The 17,774-nt window shown below is 42.4% G+C and overlaps 2 protein-coding genes across 2 annotated transcripts in view; both read left to right on the top strand.

Annotated features, from left to right (window-relative positions):
• FUT11 (fucosyltransferase 11) overlaps positions 1–7,576 on the top strand; it is an 8,365-nt gene extending 789 nt beyond the window's left edge. Inside the window, 3 exon segments of the mRNA XM_042018680.1 lie at positions 1–661; positions 1,949–2,574; positions 6,313–7,576. The exon segment at positions 1–661 is cut by the window's left edge and continues 18 nt beyond it. Of these exon segments, the coding sequence (XP_041874614.1) occupies positions 1–661; positions 1,949–2,574; positions 6,313–6,460 (1,435 nt within the window). The 3' untranslated portion in view covers positions 6,461–7,576.
• A 7,494-nt stretch (positions 7,577–15,070) lies between these two features.
• CHCHD1 (coiled-coil-helix-coiled-coil-helix domain containing 1) lies at positions 15,071–17,378 on the top strand. Its single transcript, XM_042018679.1, has 3 exons — positions 15,071–15,245; positions 15,731–15,849; positions 16,996–17,378. Exons 1-3 carry the CDS (start codon positions 15,104–15,106, stop codon positions 17,104–17,106), a joined length of 372 nt encoding a protein of 123 aa, XP_041874613.1. The 5' UTR covers positions 15,071–15,103; the 3' UTR covers positions 17,107–17,378.
• The last annotated feature ends 396 nt before the right edge of the window (positions 17,379–17,774 follow it).

The following is a 17,774-nucleotide window of genomic DNA, read 5'->3' as shown; positions in this document are numbered from 1 at the left end:
GTGGGTGACGCTGGCGCTGGCCTGGGGCGCGGGGGCCGCGCTGGCCGCGGAGGGGCTGGCGGAGCCGTGCGGGGCGGAGGGGTGGGCGCAGGACGCCGTCCCGCCGGGCGCGGCCTTCGTCGCCGCCGCGTCGTACCGCGGGCCCGGCAACAACGACACGCGGAGCAACAAGGCGCTGCCCATCCTGCTGTGGTGGAGCGGGAGCCTCTTCCCGCACTTCCCCGGCGACACGGAGCGCATCGACTGCCGGCGCGGCTCCTGCCTCGTCACCCGGAGCCGGCGGGTGGCCCGGCACCGCCGCACGAAGGCGCTCATCTTCTACGGCACCGACTTCAGGGCGTACGAGGCACCGCTGCCCCGCCTGCCCCACCAGACCTGGGCGCTCTTCCACGAGGAGTCCCCCATGAACAACTACGTGCTCTCGCATTCGCCCGGCATCCGGCTCTTCAACTACACGGCCACCTTCCGCCGGGAGTCCGACTACCCGCTCACGCTGCAGTGGCTGCCTGGCACCGGCTACCTGCGGGCCCCGGCCGTGGCCCTGGCCGAGAAGGACGCGTGGCGGCGGAAGGGCTACGGCCCGGTGCTGTACATGCAGTCCCACTGCGATGTGCCCTCGGACAGGGACCGCTACGTGCGGGAGCTCATGAAGTACATCCAGGTAGGTGGGCCGAGTCCAGGGGGAAGCTGTGGCGTAGTGCTGCTGTCGGAGCTGGGAACACCCGGCTGCCCCCCTCTACCGCCTCGTTTTAATGGGGTTTGTTTGTCCTTGTTTTTAGCCAAGACACGAATCATAACGGGATGCATGCTGACTACAAGCTGGACAGAAAAACTAGTTGTATTCCTTCCCAAAGCGTGATCTAGACTACACCGCATGTCAGTAGGTAGGCCTGATGCAGATGTTAGTTACGGAGTTGGCCAGACTCGGGACCAGTCACAAGCTGGGCAAAGCCTGAATGAGCTCAGTCTTGTGCAAGAAGGTGCTGAAATCTCTGGACTTTGAAGTTAGCATACAGGAAGGCTGTCCATTTACAAGCCTCACTCCTATTTGAAAGTATAGGAGTGCAGTTAAAAGGCAGGTTGCTCCGTTTTGAGAATCTGCTCCTTACCTGTGCTGTGGTAGGACCGTATTGTTTCTGTGATGCCTTGTACTGCTATGGTACAGCTGATGGTGAGTAGCTTCATAAAATAAAATAGTGTAGTTTTTTCCAAGCAGGAAAAAAGCATACTGCATTTTTTTCTCTTAAAAAGCTTGAAGGATATTAGATTGATTTTTTTAAAAAAAACTGGTTTTAGACTTGCCAGAAACATGTTTTTCTAGTGGTTTCTATTATTTCTATTGGTCATGATTCAGTTATTGTGCAAGGTTATCATGTACTGAGTAGTGAAGCAAAGACAAAAGAATTTTTTAAAATGACTGTTCTGTTAAAGTACGATGCAGGTTCCAGTTTAAGCATATTGTCTCGCATTTTTAGACAGTATTCTTTTAGCTCCGTGCATCAGTTTTTCTCAGTCTAACAAATGGAAAAATTTTGTCAGCCTGCTGAGATTGGCTGGAACTACGTCTAATAACTGTTTGGAAGAGCACTGAGTCTCTGTTAAGTAGAAAGGGGATGTTTAAACTGACATAGAGAATGCTGTTCCTTACTTGTCTGTTTCTGATTTATCCGGTAGTAAATACATTTTTGGGTGGCATCTGTGTGCTCCCCTCACCCCTCAGTCTGTAGTGTGGCTAATGTTGCTTCTGAAACAGCACTTGGTTTCCTCTAAAGCTGGGAGAACTGGAACTCTAGGAATAGTCACAAGGGAAAAAACTTTGAGTGAAAGTGAAGCTCAATTAAGGTAGCTACGAACTGATCCAAGTTAGGAATTTTACAAGAACTGCTAGGTCTGAAAACAAGTTCCAGGGGAACAGATCACTTTGTAAAGATGCTGTTTGTTATTTTAGGTTGACTCCTATGGGAAATGCCTGCATAACCGTGAGCTTCCCAGTGAGCGACTGAGAGACACTTCTACAGCCACTACAGAAGATTCTGAATTCATGACTTTTATTGCCAGGTACAAGTTTCATCTGGCCTTGGAGAATGCCATATGTGATGACTACATGACAGAGAAGCTGTGGCGTCCCATGCACTTGGGTGCTGTCCCAGTGTACCGGGGCTCCCCAGCTGTGCGAGACTGGATGCCAAACAACCTCTCCATCATTCTTATAGATGACTTTGACAGCCCCCAAGAGCTGGCAAAGTATCTTGATTTCCTGGACAAGAATGGAGAGGAATATTTGAAGTATCTAGAGTACAAAAACGTTGATGGAATCAAAAACCAATTCTTGCTAGAGAGTTTGGAGAAGCGGGAGTGGGGTGTGAATGACATGACTCTGCCCAATTACCTGAATGGCTTTGAGTGTTTCATCTGTGACAAGGAGAACACGCGGGTCAAAGAGGAGCAGGAACACAAAAAGTCTCGTGGGAAAATTCCAGCTCCCAGACCTCAAATAGCTCAGTTCAAGCATATGGGATGTCCTGTGCCAACCCCTGGGTTTGGAAGTGTTGAAGACCTCTCTGAGGGAGACAGGTAATGTGCCAATACTATGCTTTTTGAAGGAAAAAAAGCTTCAAATAACAGGAGCTGTAGGTTTAATAATGCTTTGTACTTAAAGGAGCTCTTGTTCCATCTCCAGTTACATTATATATTATGTCTTGTGGGTGGTGTAGGAGTTCTGCTAATACTGAACTGAGTACTCAACTGAGGCTGACCAAGAGGCTTGGACAGTGGTGGTAGCAGTTGAAAGAGGAGTTCAAGACACTCGCTATATTCTGTTAAAATGCTCTGTGACTTCAGGCAATGTGGTTGTCCTCTCTCTCTATCTTAGCCTTTTTGCTTGGGGGAGGGTTGTTTTTCAGTACAGTGATGGTAAAGCACTTGGCAGCCCTGAGGCAAAAGCAGCTCTATACCTCCTCACAAAGTACTGCGTTAAGAATGGGGTTGCCAATGTTCAGTGCAGGCCTGGTTGACTCCTGTAGACTTCAGAGCAGAAATTAGGCTCACACAGAATACAAGACTTAATGCTGTTTCATGTGACAAAACTCTGGCCAGTGTTCAAGGGTGCCAGCCCTCTTATTTAGGAGAGGGACTGTGCAGGACAGAGAATAGACTGAGTAGCTTCTTATCCCTTGTTTTCTGTTGGTTGACTGATTTACTGGAGGTTTTTTATAGTAATGCCTTGTCTCAGTAGCAAAATGGGTTTTTTTCCTTGTAGTGTGCTACACAGCACCCTACTCTGTAGAAGTATTCCTACTTTTCCATAGATTTTCTCTTGTGTGAGCATCAGGTGGCAGTAGAGAAGTACCTGTGAAGGCACACACGGAGTGGCTGCCAGTGCCACTTGCAGGCTCAGGTGTTTCCATCATTCTTCTCAGGGGTCATCAGCAGGGAGTTTTGAACAGCTGGTCCATAATTCAAGCTACAGTTTCATCCTATGGAAGTTTCCATGTCTCACTGTTATGCTCCCCATTTGCAGTCATGAGATGTGTCTGGAAAAATTGTTCCAGGGAAGCTTTTATATTCACTGCTATTGACTTTATAAAGATATGTGCCCGTAGCTTCCAAGGCATGATCATGGGCATCTCCTGTGAAGTACAGTGGTTTCTATCTGATAAGCTTCTAAGCTTTAACCATTTTTATTTGCAAAATGGAACATGATTACTTAAAATTCTAAGTAGTGTGACAATAGCATAAAATTGCCATCAAAGCATTAGCTAAACATGCCCATATTTTGTCTGAGTTTGACAGTAATGTTATTTAACAGTGTGATCAATTTAGATGATTGCCTACTGAGCTAGTCAATGGAGTGTTTTGTTACTTCAGAAAACATTATTGTGGAAAAATGACACAGATCTAGTGGGGATACATGTGATAGACTATATGCAACATGCAAGGTCTGCCTGCAAACACACACTGTGACTTGTAGTTCTGGAGCCTTCTGAACTCAGAGGACAACAAAGGAGTTTATTTTAGAGCATGTACCCAATTACAGAAAGGTTACACTATGCATTTGCATGCTCTGTAACCCTGACTCCCAGATGTAATTTGTTTATAGGGTTGGTAGCTGTGCTGAATTGACGAAATGCTGCAGCAATCAGAATGTCTCTCTGTGCAGTGCCTTCAGCTGTATGTGCGGAGATGTGGTTTCTAAATCCTTATGCTTGCAGCCTCACTTGCATTTGGACTGCTGGGTTTCACACCCAAGTGAGCTTAAGGAAAAAGGCTGTAGAACAAGCAGTTGTAGGTGTCAGATTATGGTCAGTCACTACAATCTATTGAATTCTTAGCTGCTTTGTACAGAAAATAGTGAGTTGTAGTGCTGCTGCTGAGTATAATATCTGTTTAGGAGAAACCAGAATCTCTAGTTATTCTCAAACTCCCATCGTTGTAAGAGAAATGTTTGGTTTGTTTCATTGATAAGGGTTCATTTTCCAAAAGTAGGATGTTTGAGAATGTAACTATAAGAACACTATGTGACAATTTCTTTCCAGTTACTATAAGTTTTTATCTGTGGTTTTTATCTGTGTGTGCCTTTGATAAAGGAACTGTGAAACCATCACGGTTTTGCTAGTTCCATTTTATGTTGATGTCACAGTTTAGTTTTGATGAGAAAAAACATTAACAGTGTATCAGATTTTCCAAGTGTACACTGTAGGATGGCCCTTGCAGTAAAATCCCATTATCATCCAGGATTAAAGATAGATCTGTATCTCGTGGTAATAACGTTTCAGGTGTCTGTAGTTGGTAGTTTCTGGTGATTTGTACGCTCCTGTTCATCCTGGGATACGGATATTTCCCAATTTACAGAATTAGAGTGAAATTATTTTCTTGAAAGAAGAACAGCAGTAATTTAAAATTACTTTCAATAAAGTCTTCACTTGGATATTGGAATTCCTTTCAGTGTTGTTTCTGTAGAGTTCATCTGGAAAATGTTTTCTTTTCTTCTGTTCCCTGCTGCCACTTAGTCTTAGATCTGGTACTTCATGCAAGTAGACTCATTTTCCAAACATGTGCCCTTATTCAGTGCTGTGAAAAGCAAGTAACTCATGTTGGCAGTCCTTGAACAAAGGTTAATGAATTTAACTGGTAGGCAATGTGATCTCACAGTGCATCCAAGTGGTGCATTTTACAAAGGAACCTTTTGGCAGATATTTATTTTTTAAAGCAGAAGTAAGCCTCTGTCTATGATCCTTCACATTGGAATCTGTGTTAAAAGCTTTGTTTTGAGATCTGTGTTGGTGTGCTCTGCAGAAATGAGCCATCACAGGTGATGCTGTTGACCACAGAAGCTGATGGTATCGTGTACAAGCTGTTTGCCACTCCACAAGGACAGCCACTGGGATGTGTTGTGCATTTCTTTCAGCCTTCCTGGAGTGGTGGGCAAGATCTGCTTCTGGGCAGTGCAGTCACACAGGATTCAGTGTATGGTGTACAGAGGGAAGGCAGGAACCACTGTACTTATTTCTCTGATTTGGAGAGAGAAGCAGCAAAAAATTCTGTATATAAGCTAACAAGTATTGGGTAATTCATGTGCATATATTATAAAGAGCAACATATTTGGTCCTTTTCTCCCAAATCTGTGTTTTGTTTCTGGGTAGCAGAAATAATGGAGAAGAGAGAAATAATTGGCATACCTTGATATAACACAAGTGAGAGAAATAGTCCCTGTGATCACGAACTGGAAGAGAATTGCTGAAATTTGCAGTGATACAGTCTGTACTATGAAAAGTTTGAGACTCTATGCACTGAAGAAGAGACAGCCCATACTCAAACACGTAGTCTGGAGATAAAGAATAGAATCTGTGTTGAGGAATGTAATGATGTTTGTCATGTGTAATCTGAGTTTGTAATTCTTAAAATGGATTATCTGAAAAAAAATTTGATTTTTAGGCTGTTATATGCATACTGGCCAGGGAAAGCTACTCTCAAAATAATACAATGACTGTGTGATAGATTTTATTTTAATAAAAGTTTTTATTCTCTACAATTAGTAATTTAGTCTCTGTAGTTAACATTACAGTATATGCTGATATTTCTAGAATGTTATAAAGCTAACAGTGAACTTACATTTGCTGTAGAGAATATTCAAAGCAAGTTTCTTTAAATGACTTGGAGCACAGTAGCACAGTAACAACATACTTTGTTATGACCATCTCTGGGCCTATTTTCCTCTTAAGGGAAAGAAAAATATAGTTTCAGTACTATTACAGCTACAGACTAATTTGTTTTTTTTTTAATTGTTTGTGATGGTGTCTTTTTTTGTTTCAGTTGGAAAGAAATGTGGCTACTGGATTATTGGCAAAGTCTTGATCAGGGTGAGGCCCTCACTGCTATGATTCATCGTAATGAGTCTCATCAGGGAAGATTTTGGGACTATATGCATGAGATTTTTCTCAAGAGGACAAGGCAACACTGACCCATCTTTGTAAGAGCTTGATTTGAAAATTGCATTGAAAGTTGAGACTGTGAATTCTTACCTCACTTCAAATGTTTGCCTTGAAAAAAACAAAACCAAAAAACCTCTCACAGAGACAATCTTTCCTGGTGCATGAATTGAGTAAGTTTCTGTTATGATTGGATTTCAGCAGTGGAAATGTTAGCAACTGCTTTGAGTTTCAGCTCTGTGGTGTGAAGCCACTCCTGACTTGCAGGTGTCAACATGTGGGGGCAAAAGAGGAATTTACTCTCCTTTTGCATTTGCTATACTTACATTGTGTCTTACATGACTTCAGGTTTTTGCTCAAGTGCCCTAAGTTATTTCAGGGATTTTTTAAGTCTTCAAAATACTGGCTTTTAAAGTATTTAATCAGTCACATATTCTCTTCATTACTTTTAGCTGCTATTAACAAATGGCTTTTCCAGTGAGGGAATTCAAAATACACATCTGTGAAGAGCAGTTGTGCCTTATGAAATTGCTGCAATAAAGTCTCTTCTCCCCAAGTAACATGCCTCAGATACTCCTCCTTTTCAAGGTAACTGAATATGTATGGGCAGGTCACTTTACTCTCTGCCTAATTTTCCTCTTTTGCTGACTTAGCAGATGATATGTACAATGGGATGGGAAAACAAATTATTTAAGTTGCAACTTTCAATGAAGTATTTCACACCAGAAAGTGTATTACCTGGTATTGTGTAGAGCAAAATAAAATTTGTATGCTTTGGTTCTTTTAAGTTTCCATCAAATCCGAAATCTGCAATCTTGACTTATTGTTATCTCCTTAATGCTAGCAATTCAGAGGCCTTGGATATTTTCCTTTTGAGTATGTGCAGCTTTCTGCAAAGACAAATACATTTTAACAATGGTGCCTTTCCAGTGGTCTCTGCAGTTTGGATGAAAGTCTTGAAGTCTTTGTATGCTGAAATGGGTGATCAGAACCAGGTGCACTGAGATCATTTTGTATGTCTGCCAAATCTTAACACATTGTGATCCTGGTCTGTGACCAGAGTTCCTAAGTGACAACATGTGGATAGATCTTCCTTGCTGTGTAGCCTGTATTGCTTACAGGTATAAATAAACTCCACTGGTCCCTGCCATAGTGGGTGTCTTTCTGAAATAATTGTTCTTGCAGTGGAGGGAAACTAGTTTAAAAGCACAGGCAAATATTAGTGTCACAGGTTTAAAAGCACAGGCAAATATGGCCACATTGCAGTGATGTCTCTAATGGTATAAAGCTATTTTCTTTCTCCATTTCCCCTCCTCCTTCAGAAGTTAACTACTGACTAAAGAGCCAGAGTTTATCTGTGCTTAAGACAGATTGTTGGTAATGAAAGTCTGCAGTCTGTTGGGTAATTTGACTTTGTAAGGCAGTTTATGCTTTGCTATGGGAAGTCTGATGTCTGTCAGTAAAAGTTAGGAACAGCAGTGAATCTACATTCTCTCCCTAATTAAGTCACTGTCTATGGCTCAGTGCTGCATGGATCACTTAATATCTTTTTCTTTCCCCTCAAATTCCCCTTCAAAACATTACAGAGATGGTATTATAGGTATAATACCAGTGTAGGTAACGATCATCTCAATGTTTGGCTCTCAGGTGACATAAAAATATTGCCATGTTAAAATCAGGGCACCGTGACAGTGAAGACTTCAGACCCATGACTATCACTGGATTTTTATAAATGTAGAAAATGCATACACTGTACATTGTTCTCACCTAATTATTTTTAGGAGAAAAATGTTTTTTAATCTCTCTTCTCTAATAATAGTAACAAGTGGTTCTTCAGCTAAAATGCATTTATCAGTTTAAGTTCCTTTTTTTCCAGTTATTCAGGAGACATGAGTACCTAAGAGAATATATCTTGAGTTCATTGTTAAAGCGGATTACTCAAACCAGATTAAAATTACAGATATGTGTATTCAGGATTGAAGAGGCCACCATGTGCTTGAGAAGTAAATTAAGATAAAGTAAGGATGCTTTAGTTCTGAATATTCACTTCTGCTAAACAAGTTAATGATATTTAAGTAAATTGTTTTAATTAATGCCTTCAGTTACTTCATTTCATGTTTCTCTATAGAAAATAATTCAGTCTTCTTTAACTGCATTCTCTTAATTAGCTATATCTCAAAACATTTTCTTATTCAAGTGTTTGGTGGAATAGCCAGGAGGAGAAATTGTGATCTTGCTTTTTGTACTAAACATTAAAAATAAGAACCAGGTATTAGCACATGCTGCTTTTACTATTTTATCCTGTAATTTAAGTAGATTTTCCAGAAGTGCAGCATTTATAATAATTTCCAGGTCTTTATTATAATTTATCTGCTGTTGCCAAAATTAGACATGCTACATTTAATGTATTGCCCTTACAGGAGTAACAGGAGGAAGTACCAATAGAAGTATGTGCATCAGCACCTGATGAGTGATGTCCAAAGCCCCATTTTGTCTTCCTGCTCAGCAACATGAGCATGTTTCTCAACTAACAATAGCATTGACAATATGGTGGTACAAGCTGAAGAGTAGCTAGCAAAGTAGGTAAAAACTTCTTCCTTGGGGCCCTTATTGTTCATTTGCTAATTCACAGCCGAGTATTCCTTCACCACTATATACTTTCTGTACTCAGTATATTACAATCAAGAGCCAACAAGGTTACTTTGTTAGTCCTGCAGGGCTTGTTTGTTGCTTTGCTCTGTGTCTGTACTACAGAAGGCTGTTGCTTTGAGCTTGATGACTGTTGCAAAGCACAGGAGTATTTCTGATCGTCACCTATCTTCTTAACGTGGGTATGAAAGGAGTACAGATCTGAAAGTAACTTTTTTACGGTTATTCTATGGGTTTTGTCTGTTTTTCAAAGTACAACTTTCAGTTTGTAGTTCAGTCACAAGTCATTTCATAGCTTTCTCTTCTGAGTTTTTAGTGTCTTCCTAGGTTTAACTATTTTTTACAGTCTTAGAGGTGGTGAACTTCTCAAACGATAATGAGTATTAGCTGTGAAGCTCACCCAAGCCTTGTTTCTTTTGTATCTGCAGTGGTTTTTTTCTGTAGCAATAGATCATACTAGCTTTATTGCCTCCTCTGTGTCACAGTACTTCCATGATTTATAAACCTTGTATCTGTTGCCTCCATTAATATAGTAAATTTATTTCACTTTTTATGTATGGTACGCAAGAATTAAGGCTGGAATATTTATTCAGTTCATAGTATGAATACCTGGTGTAGGTGCCAGGCAAACTCTGCAGGGACAGGAGAGGTGAGGTGGTAATCCTCCTCAGGTGGGTGGAGTTGTGGTTGCAGTTGTGTTCGAGGCTGCCGACTGACCTTCACAGCATCTACTGCTCTGCACAGCAAGGACTGCAAAATGTTAAGGTGGTTCTACCACCATGGCTTTACTTTCATTCTCTCCTGTTGGAGGAGACAGGAGGAGAAGCTGGGTCTCTGAAGAGTTTGCAATTAATTTACTTAATAATGTGTTTGAAAGGATTGCTATATAGCGCCAGCAAGTACTGCCAGTCTTAGCCAAAGTGAATTCAATTTACCCTCCTAGTTGTCTTTCCACTAATGCAAGTGTGTGAATGCAGACAAGGAGGAAGGTCACTGCAGCATTATTATTTTGGAAAAAGGTTCCCGATTTCTGTTCTTGGCTGCTAACTGGATTTCTCACTTCACTGCTTTAAATCCAAACCAGCTAGATGGTGGCTGAATGTCATCACTCATATTGTGACTACTGGAAGGCTATGTGATACTCAAACTAAACATGATAGATTCAACATTTATCTCAATCATTTTCTTACAGTGTAGGTACCCATATTCATAAAAACTGAGACTATCAGGAATTTATCAAAGATACCAAATATTGAAGATGATTACCTGTGTAAATGCTTTGGCAGGATCCTACAGACTAGGGTGAGTGGCTTCACTGCTTATGCATTGTGCCTGCTTACTGTGTGACTAGAGGGAGGCTTTCAGAGCTGTCAGGATAGCTTTATTCACTAGCATTAATGTTCTAAAAATAAGTATCTCCTCATTACTGCTCACATGAAACCCCAGTAGATTCTGTTGATGCTGTGTCTCAGAATTGACTTGACAAGCTAGGATAAGTTTGTGCCCTCTGAGATGTGAGAGAGGAGAAACAAATGTCTGACTGAAGGTTAAAAATCTAGCAGTCCAATGCATTGCATTGATTGGACGAGCCACAGTTTCATTCTTCTGTGATACCAAGTGCTGCCTATTTATTTTATTTACTGAACTAGTAGTCTGTGTTTGCTGTCCTTTAGCAAGGACTGCAATTTGTAAGAAGCATATAACCTCACTGAAGAATATTGATTTGATACCTAACATTGATGATTTCTAGAACTCGAAAGGAGTTCAAAAAGAGTTGCCTTTTCTTATTTCAGTCACTAATAATTTTCAAACTGAAAGATCTCTGTGTCCTGTCTGGTAAATAGAATGAGAACCAAAAAACAGTGGATGTATATGTTCAGAGGGAAAGGAGAATGAGCTGCTTTCTCTGGAAATGGTCTGCAACGTGCAGCAGCAGCAGGAGAATCACAGCAGAAATGCCCCTCTTGCACTTCGACAGAGGGTAGTTTTAAGTGGTGTGGAAGAACAACTCTTAAAGGACTGGGAACAGGATAAATGAATTGGAACTCAGCCATCAAGGACATCAGAGTTTTAACAGGCATTGCTGTGTTGGACAAGCAGCCATCTGCCTGGCTTACTGTCCTGCCATACACACTCTTCAGCCATAGTCCCAAGAGAGCCACTCCCTTAACCATTAGTTGTCATCTATCCGGTTGTATTTAATTAAGGTTATTGATGGATCTCCAGGCACCTTCTGGGAAGTTGCATCAATTGGAAACATACAGGGTAGCAGGTTCCTTCATTCTGCCTGGAGACCTCTACTGACAGGGTGAAATTAATCAGAGACAAAATCCTTTTAGTGATATGATTAACTGAGCCAAAGCCTGCATCAGGCTTTAATAAATTGTACTTCTCTTTATGGTTCATTGTCTCAGAGCTGGCAGTGAGAGATAGATGGCCCTGCAGAGGGATTAGGAAGGATGGAGAGGAATGGAGCTGCAGGATTTGTTCCAGAGCTCTGACACCACTAGCATCTTAATTTGTGTGCTCTTAAATACATTCTTTACTGCAGAAAAGACCCATTTAATGTGCAAGTGTCTCAGCTAGAGATGGTTCTGGGGATCTTGGAATGGATCAGAGCAGATGATGATACTTTGTGGCATCTCTGAGCAAATAAGGAGGCACAGGTAATTTGCAGTGGAAATGGGATGAATTTCCTAGATCCTGGGAGTTAGGGCTTAGGGGTGGCAGGTCAGAACTACTCAGGTAGACAGAAAAATGCAGAGCAGCTGATCTGATTGAGATAGCATAGAATAAGGGCTGGGCTGGAGTTGGGTTGGGGTGTGACATCTTTCCTTGTGAGTCCATGAATATATTGTGCTAATGAGAGCATTAGGTGCTAATACTGTCCAAACACAATAGCTCAGCAGGCAGGAGTTAGGTCTGAACCACCTGGAATCTTAGCAAACTGGTTAGTTTCACTACTAAGTTGAAGTGGAAGTGCTTTAAATTCAAGGCATCTCCAATTAAATTGGTTTAAGGAGGTCAGGGTGAGACAGATGAGAATAAATTACGGTAGGTGAGAGCTTTATGAACTGGTATGAGAAGAACTGGTGTATTCAAGATAAATTTGTGTGAGAATACTAGAATTTACCTGAAAGCTGGATCCATGCAGTTCAAAAATACATGGATATCAACTCTATTCTTTTTTCCCAAAAGAACTGATTTCTTAGCCTCATCCCCTAATTGATTTTTAGGCAGTATCTGGAGGTTTTACATAGTTCCACCAGAAAGTGAAGAATACATGGTGTAATTTCTCAGCTCTTAAAGAGGTATTTAAGATAACAGTCTCATTTTAAGGGTGTATTTTATCACAGCATTGTTAGCATTGTATTTAATTGTGGCATAGCATTTACTGTAGCATCATATGTGGCCCTTATTCAGTTGTGATATATATTCTTTTCAAATCTAATACTAATAGTTTAAGCTCTGTGGTTCCTTTTGGTTTTGATCAGCTGAAACACAAGCTAAGATTCAGCTTTAAATATGTTGATACAAGAAAAAAGTTGTAACTGCTAATTAGTGAAAGTCAAAGTTTTACATGGTTTTTATAGTTGTACATTCAGGAGTCACAGTGAAACATCTGTGGGGTTCAGTGTTGAGGGAATCTGGTTTCTGACTGTCCCAATAAAATCAGCATTTCTGTTCCATTCATTAGTGACTTGGTGCTATCAGCTGAGAAAAAGCAGGCTGTGGAGAGACTTGGCTATTGAGTAACACACCCCTTTTGTAGTTCTGCATTCTCCCTTAAAATTAATGTGTAATACTAAAAAATAATGTTTAATAATAAAACAGTGTCCTGCTTCAGATATTTCTGCCTGGTGTGTGCAGGCACAGTCATGTACCTTATTCTGTCTGCTTAGGAATTGCTTAGGCTGATGCTCCAATACCAGACTGAATGCCAAAAAAAAAGTTCTAATGCAGACAGCAGTAACTAACAGGAAGCTATTACAATTCTCCTTGTGTAGTTTGACTTTCTATTTCTCAGCCTCCCCTCCTCCCCCACCTCATTTTTCTTGGAATTAATTAAATGAGAGATCAGCTTTTGAAGGTGAAAGGACTCGAACGTGCTGCCACCATTAGCTAATGTAATTTGGAAAAAGGAGGCTGATTTACAGGGAGTGCAGTTCAGCTTCTCTTACGTCTTCGTACTTTTGTCTTTCCTTGTTACTATTTCTGTGCCAATCTCGTTAGGCACTGCAGGAGGCAAATGCAGCAGGGGAAGGTGGGTAGCTAGAAGTAAGGTAGGAAGTAAGGGTAGCTAGAAGAGGCAAAACCAAGAGTAGCTGAACCTCCCATGAACTGGAATACTGAAACGTGTTTCACGTGCCTGTCTTGGGTTTGCAAATTCTCCATTGTTTAGAGTTGCACAATGCAAGCCCTCTGGCCTAATTTGAAGATGTCAGCCTGTTTTCTTTCCTCTCTACCGGTAGTCAAGCGCAAAGGATAGTTTGTTTCCTGTCTTTTTGGAAAAAATGGAAATAGAGAAACATCCTGCTTACCAAAATGTTTCAGAACGTCCAGAAAATTTGTACCTTAAGAGATGAAAATTTATGCCTAGAAGAGTGCTTAAAGAAATCTTTTGTTTACTTGAAAAATGTCTTCTCATACTCTTTAATTTGAACTCTAAGTATATACTATTTTAAAAATAACACAAAAATAATTATAAAATTGGACATACCAGGATTTATTGTCAGCAGAAGCAGTAAATTCTAGTAACCACATTGAGAATTTTGTTGTTTAAGCCTGGTGATGTTTAGCTCAACAGAATTTCTAAAGTCTTGTTAACTTCCTTGACTAGGCAAAGGGGAGTCCTTTGGGTTTTATGTCTAGGAGGTTGAATATATTTTAATCCAAATTTGTGTCCAATAAAATAAAAAAAAAATTGCAAAGAAAAGCATCTTTGATTTGGCCTTCTTTGTATGGTCAGAGAACTTTAGCTGTTCTGGATACAGTGGTAAAATGGCTTATTCGGGAACTGCTCCACGACAAGGATCTGAGTGCTTTGCGTCCCCAGTGTCTGGCGTTTTAACTCCTCACTTTTCTGCATCTACTTTGTCTTGCTGTGCAAGAGACCTGTTTGTATCCCAGCCTTTGGAATGTTCCTGTGCCTTCTGTATTGCCTGCCTTTTTCAGCTGGGGACATGAGCACCTGCCAGATGAGTTGAGGACTTCCAGGACCTAGGGAAGAAGCTTCTGGGAACAAGAGGTTTTTTCCACCACTGAGTATGAGGCTGTGGGAATGATGCTGCCATTTTGAAAGCAGCAGTTTCAGTATCAGCTTGGAAGGAACAGTAGGAACAATGCAGGGGAGACCCAGCTGTAATATAATGGAGAGAAATGAGGGGCTGAGAGCTAAATGATGTGAGTTTGAAGTACCAAGAAGAGTTTCCATTCAGTTGCAGAAGAACTTGATAAGAGACGAGTGAGAGGGACCTCATCCATGTCTATTAGTATCTGAGGGGAGAGCATCAAAAGGATGGAGGGATGCAGGCTCTTCTCTGTGGTGCTGGGCAATAGGACAAGAGGCAACGGGCAGAAGCTGATGCACAGGAAGTTCCACCTGAACATGAGGAACAACTTTACTGTGCAGGTGGCCGAGCACTGGAACAGCCCAGAGAGGCTGTGGCGTCTCCCTCGCTGGACGTATTCCAGAACTATCTGGATGCAATCCTGTGCAATCCCAACCTCGCCCATTCTGTGATTCCTTTAATTCCATCTGAATTACTTGAAACAGTCATGATTTCTTCTGCTCTGGCTGAAGTGTGTTTGCTCCTTCGTTAGTTTTGCCGCAGAAGGAGTTTCTGGATGGTTGCGCGCAGGGCGGAAGCTGTGGGGAGTTACTCGATTTCCGTGGCCTGTCCTTGGCCGGATGGGCAGGAGGGGGCGGAGCGGGCGGCTGCGCCACGGGCGGCTTCCCGCGCCAGGGGAGGGCGGGCCCCGCTCCGCCCCGCTCCGCCCCGCTCCGCCCCGCGCTCCGGGCGGGCATGGCGGCGGCCGCGTACCCCGCTTGGGTGGCGCGCTGGGTGTCCGGGCAGTGGCGGAACAAGAAGCGGCCCCCGGCGCTCCGCCCGCCCCGGCCGCTGGCGCTGGCCGACCAGGTGGCGAACCGCCGGGAGCAGCTGACAGGTGAGCTCCCGGCGGCGGGGAGCGGTGGCGAGGGGAAGGCTGGGCCCGGCCCCGCCAGCGCTGCCCCGGGAGCTGAGCCGCCGCTGTGCCCCGGGAAGGGCCGCGCTGCTGGCGGGGCTCGGCCGTGCCTTGTGCTCCGCAGGGCAGCAGAGGGGAGGGGCCGGTCTGGGCCATGGAATTCGCGCCCGGTTCTGTGGGAAGGATCTTTTTCTCACACTGCAGCCCTAAGTTTGCGTCGTATGCGAGTCAGGCACGCTGCGTCCTAGCATTGCCTTTACTTTAAAAATTCAGTCAGATGCTAGGTGGCTGCAGCTGTTTGCTTTCTGTTAGCAACAACTTCTCTGCCTAAAGCAAAGCTGGGATCTTTAGTTTTGCGTTTCCTCACCTGCCTCTACCCCATCTTCTTTGGAGATTTATGCACTGTAGAGGCTGTTAGCATGAATTCCCAAACACCTGAGATTTCTGGTTGTCTCTTTCCCTTCTAGAGGCTACGTGCATTACGGAGATGTCGGTAATGATGGCCTGCTGGAAACAGAATGACTTCAACGATGCACCTTGTACCGAGGAGATCCGGATGTTCTATGACTGCGTGGCAAAGGCAGAAGTAATTAAGGCCCCTTTTATGTTCTTAAAGGCTAGCAGTAGGGAAGGAGGAAGCCTCCAGTCATTTTTTGTGTGCCAGCAAGAATTACGTTCTCTGAACAATTTGATTGTGACCCATTTGAGCAACTAAGAGCAATTAAGCTGGTGAAGGATCCAGAGAGTCCTACAAGGACGAGCTGAGGGAGCTGGGGTTGTTTAGTCTGGAGGAGAGGAGGCTCAGGGGAGACCTTATTGCTCTTTACAACTACCGGGAAGGAGGTGGTAGCCAGGTGGTGGTCAGTCTCTTCTCCCAGGCAGCTGGTGATGGGACAAGAGGACATGGCCTCAAGCTGTGCTAGGGGAGGTTCAGGCTGGACATCAGGAAGAACTTTTTCACTGAGGGTGTGTTGAAACATTGGAACAGGCCGGCCTGGGAGATGGTGGAGTCACCATCCCTGGTGGTGTTCAGAAAATGACTGGACATGTCACTTAGTGCCACGGTCCAGTTGGCAAGGTGGTGATTGGTCAAAAATTGGACTTAATGATCTTGGAGGTCTTTTCCAACCTGTTTCTGACTTTGAAGGCTAGACATTTTTGAAAAATAAATTTGATACTGTTTGGAAATCAGAGGTTTCTGATTGTGTATTATATATTAACATATTATAATAATACTATATTATAACTTGAAGTAAAATATTTTTCAAAATAGACTAAAGGTACGTATATGTACTAAACTTGTCCTTAAACTGGTTTCAGGTTTCCATTTTCTTTCAGTAACAGTGTCATCATTTAAATAGTTATTTACTGTTGCTGTTTGACAGCATAAGTGAAAAATTATCCCCAGTTTATTTGGTAGATGACAAAGAATCAAACAAAAATCAAAGAATAACAGAAAGTAAAAGATCTGAGTTGTTACCAGAAGTTTATATCATCATTAACTAAGAATATGGGAGGATATAATCTTTGCAAGATGTCAGTCATTAATTGCACTATTTGAAGGCCATCAGCTTGTTATTATTGAGCCAAGTGCTATGGTAAGTGTTCCTTAAAGAAACAGCATTTTTCTGAAAAAAACATCCCCATACAGTTAGTAGTAGTCTCTGGGAATGAGCATCAACTCTGCAAATAAATGGAGGTAAATATTTTGAGGGTTTTTTTTCTCTTTCAGAAAGAGCACAAGAATCAAAATGAGGACACCCTGTCATCCAGGGGAAACTTGCCTTCAAGCAAAGTGAACAAGCTCTTGAAGAGGTTTCCTCAGATCACCCGTTATGTATAATGTACTTTATGAAAGGGACTGTGGACAAGCAATTAAAGTTGGGGTCTTTGTCAAAAAAGAGGAAAGTCAACTTGAGTGATTGTTTGATGTCAAGTGGTTTGTGGATCTTGACCCTGCTGTTGATTCCAGAGCAAAAACCACCCATCTTGAGTATCAGCTGATTTCGTTCATGAGACTCTTGGGTCTTGCAGTGTTAGGATTTCTGCAGTGTTGTTCAACTAGTCTACTTGGGTCATCACTGTTAAATAAAACCTTCTAGGCAAACATGTAAATGCATTTCCTTACGGGGTGACTTCCTCACATGCAAGTTTCTTGCCCAGCTCTGGAGCTGCTATCCAAAAGTTTTCAGGCTCGAACACTGAGCCATCTTAAAATTGATAGTAATCTCATGGCTTGTACTCTTACATGTGTCTATACACAATTCGGTGCCTCTTGAAACGTTTAAAATTCCCACTGCTGTAAAGAAAGGCTATAGAATTTAGAAGAAATCTCCAGCCTTGTTAATGCATTGTCAGGGTTTTGAGACTGGCTAATTGCCAGGCACCCACGAAAAACTGTCCACTTACTTTGCTATAGCTGAGAAGAGGAGGGGGAATTGAAAATTCGTGAGTTAAGGATTAGGGGAAAAACACTTTAAGGCAAAACAGGTTTAAAACTTAAACAGTATA

This window comes from Corvus kubaryi, unplaced genomic scaffold, assembly GCF_017639235.1.
Source record: "Corvus kubaryi isolate FWS band 111438036 unplaced genomic scaffold, C.kubaryi_AGA036_p1.0 138, whole genome shotgun sequence".
Lineage (NCBI taxonomy): Eukaryota > Metazoa > Chordata > Aves > Passeriformes > Corvidae > Corvus > Corvus kubaryi.
This window is presented reverse-complemented; position numbering and strand designations above follow the sequence as displayed.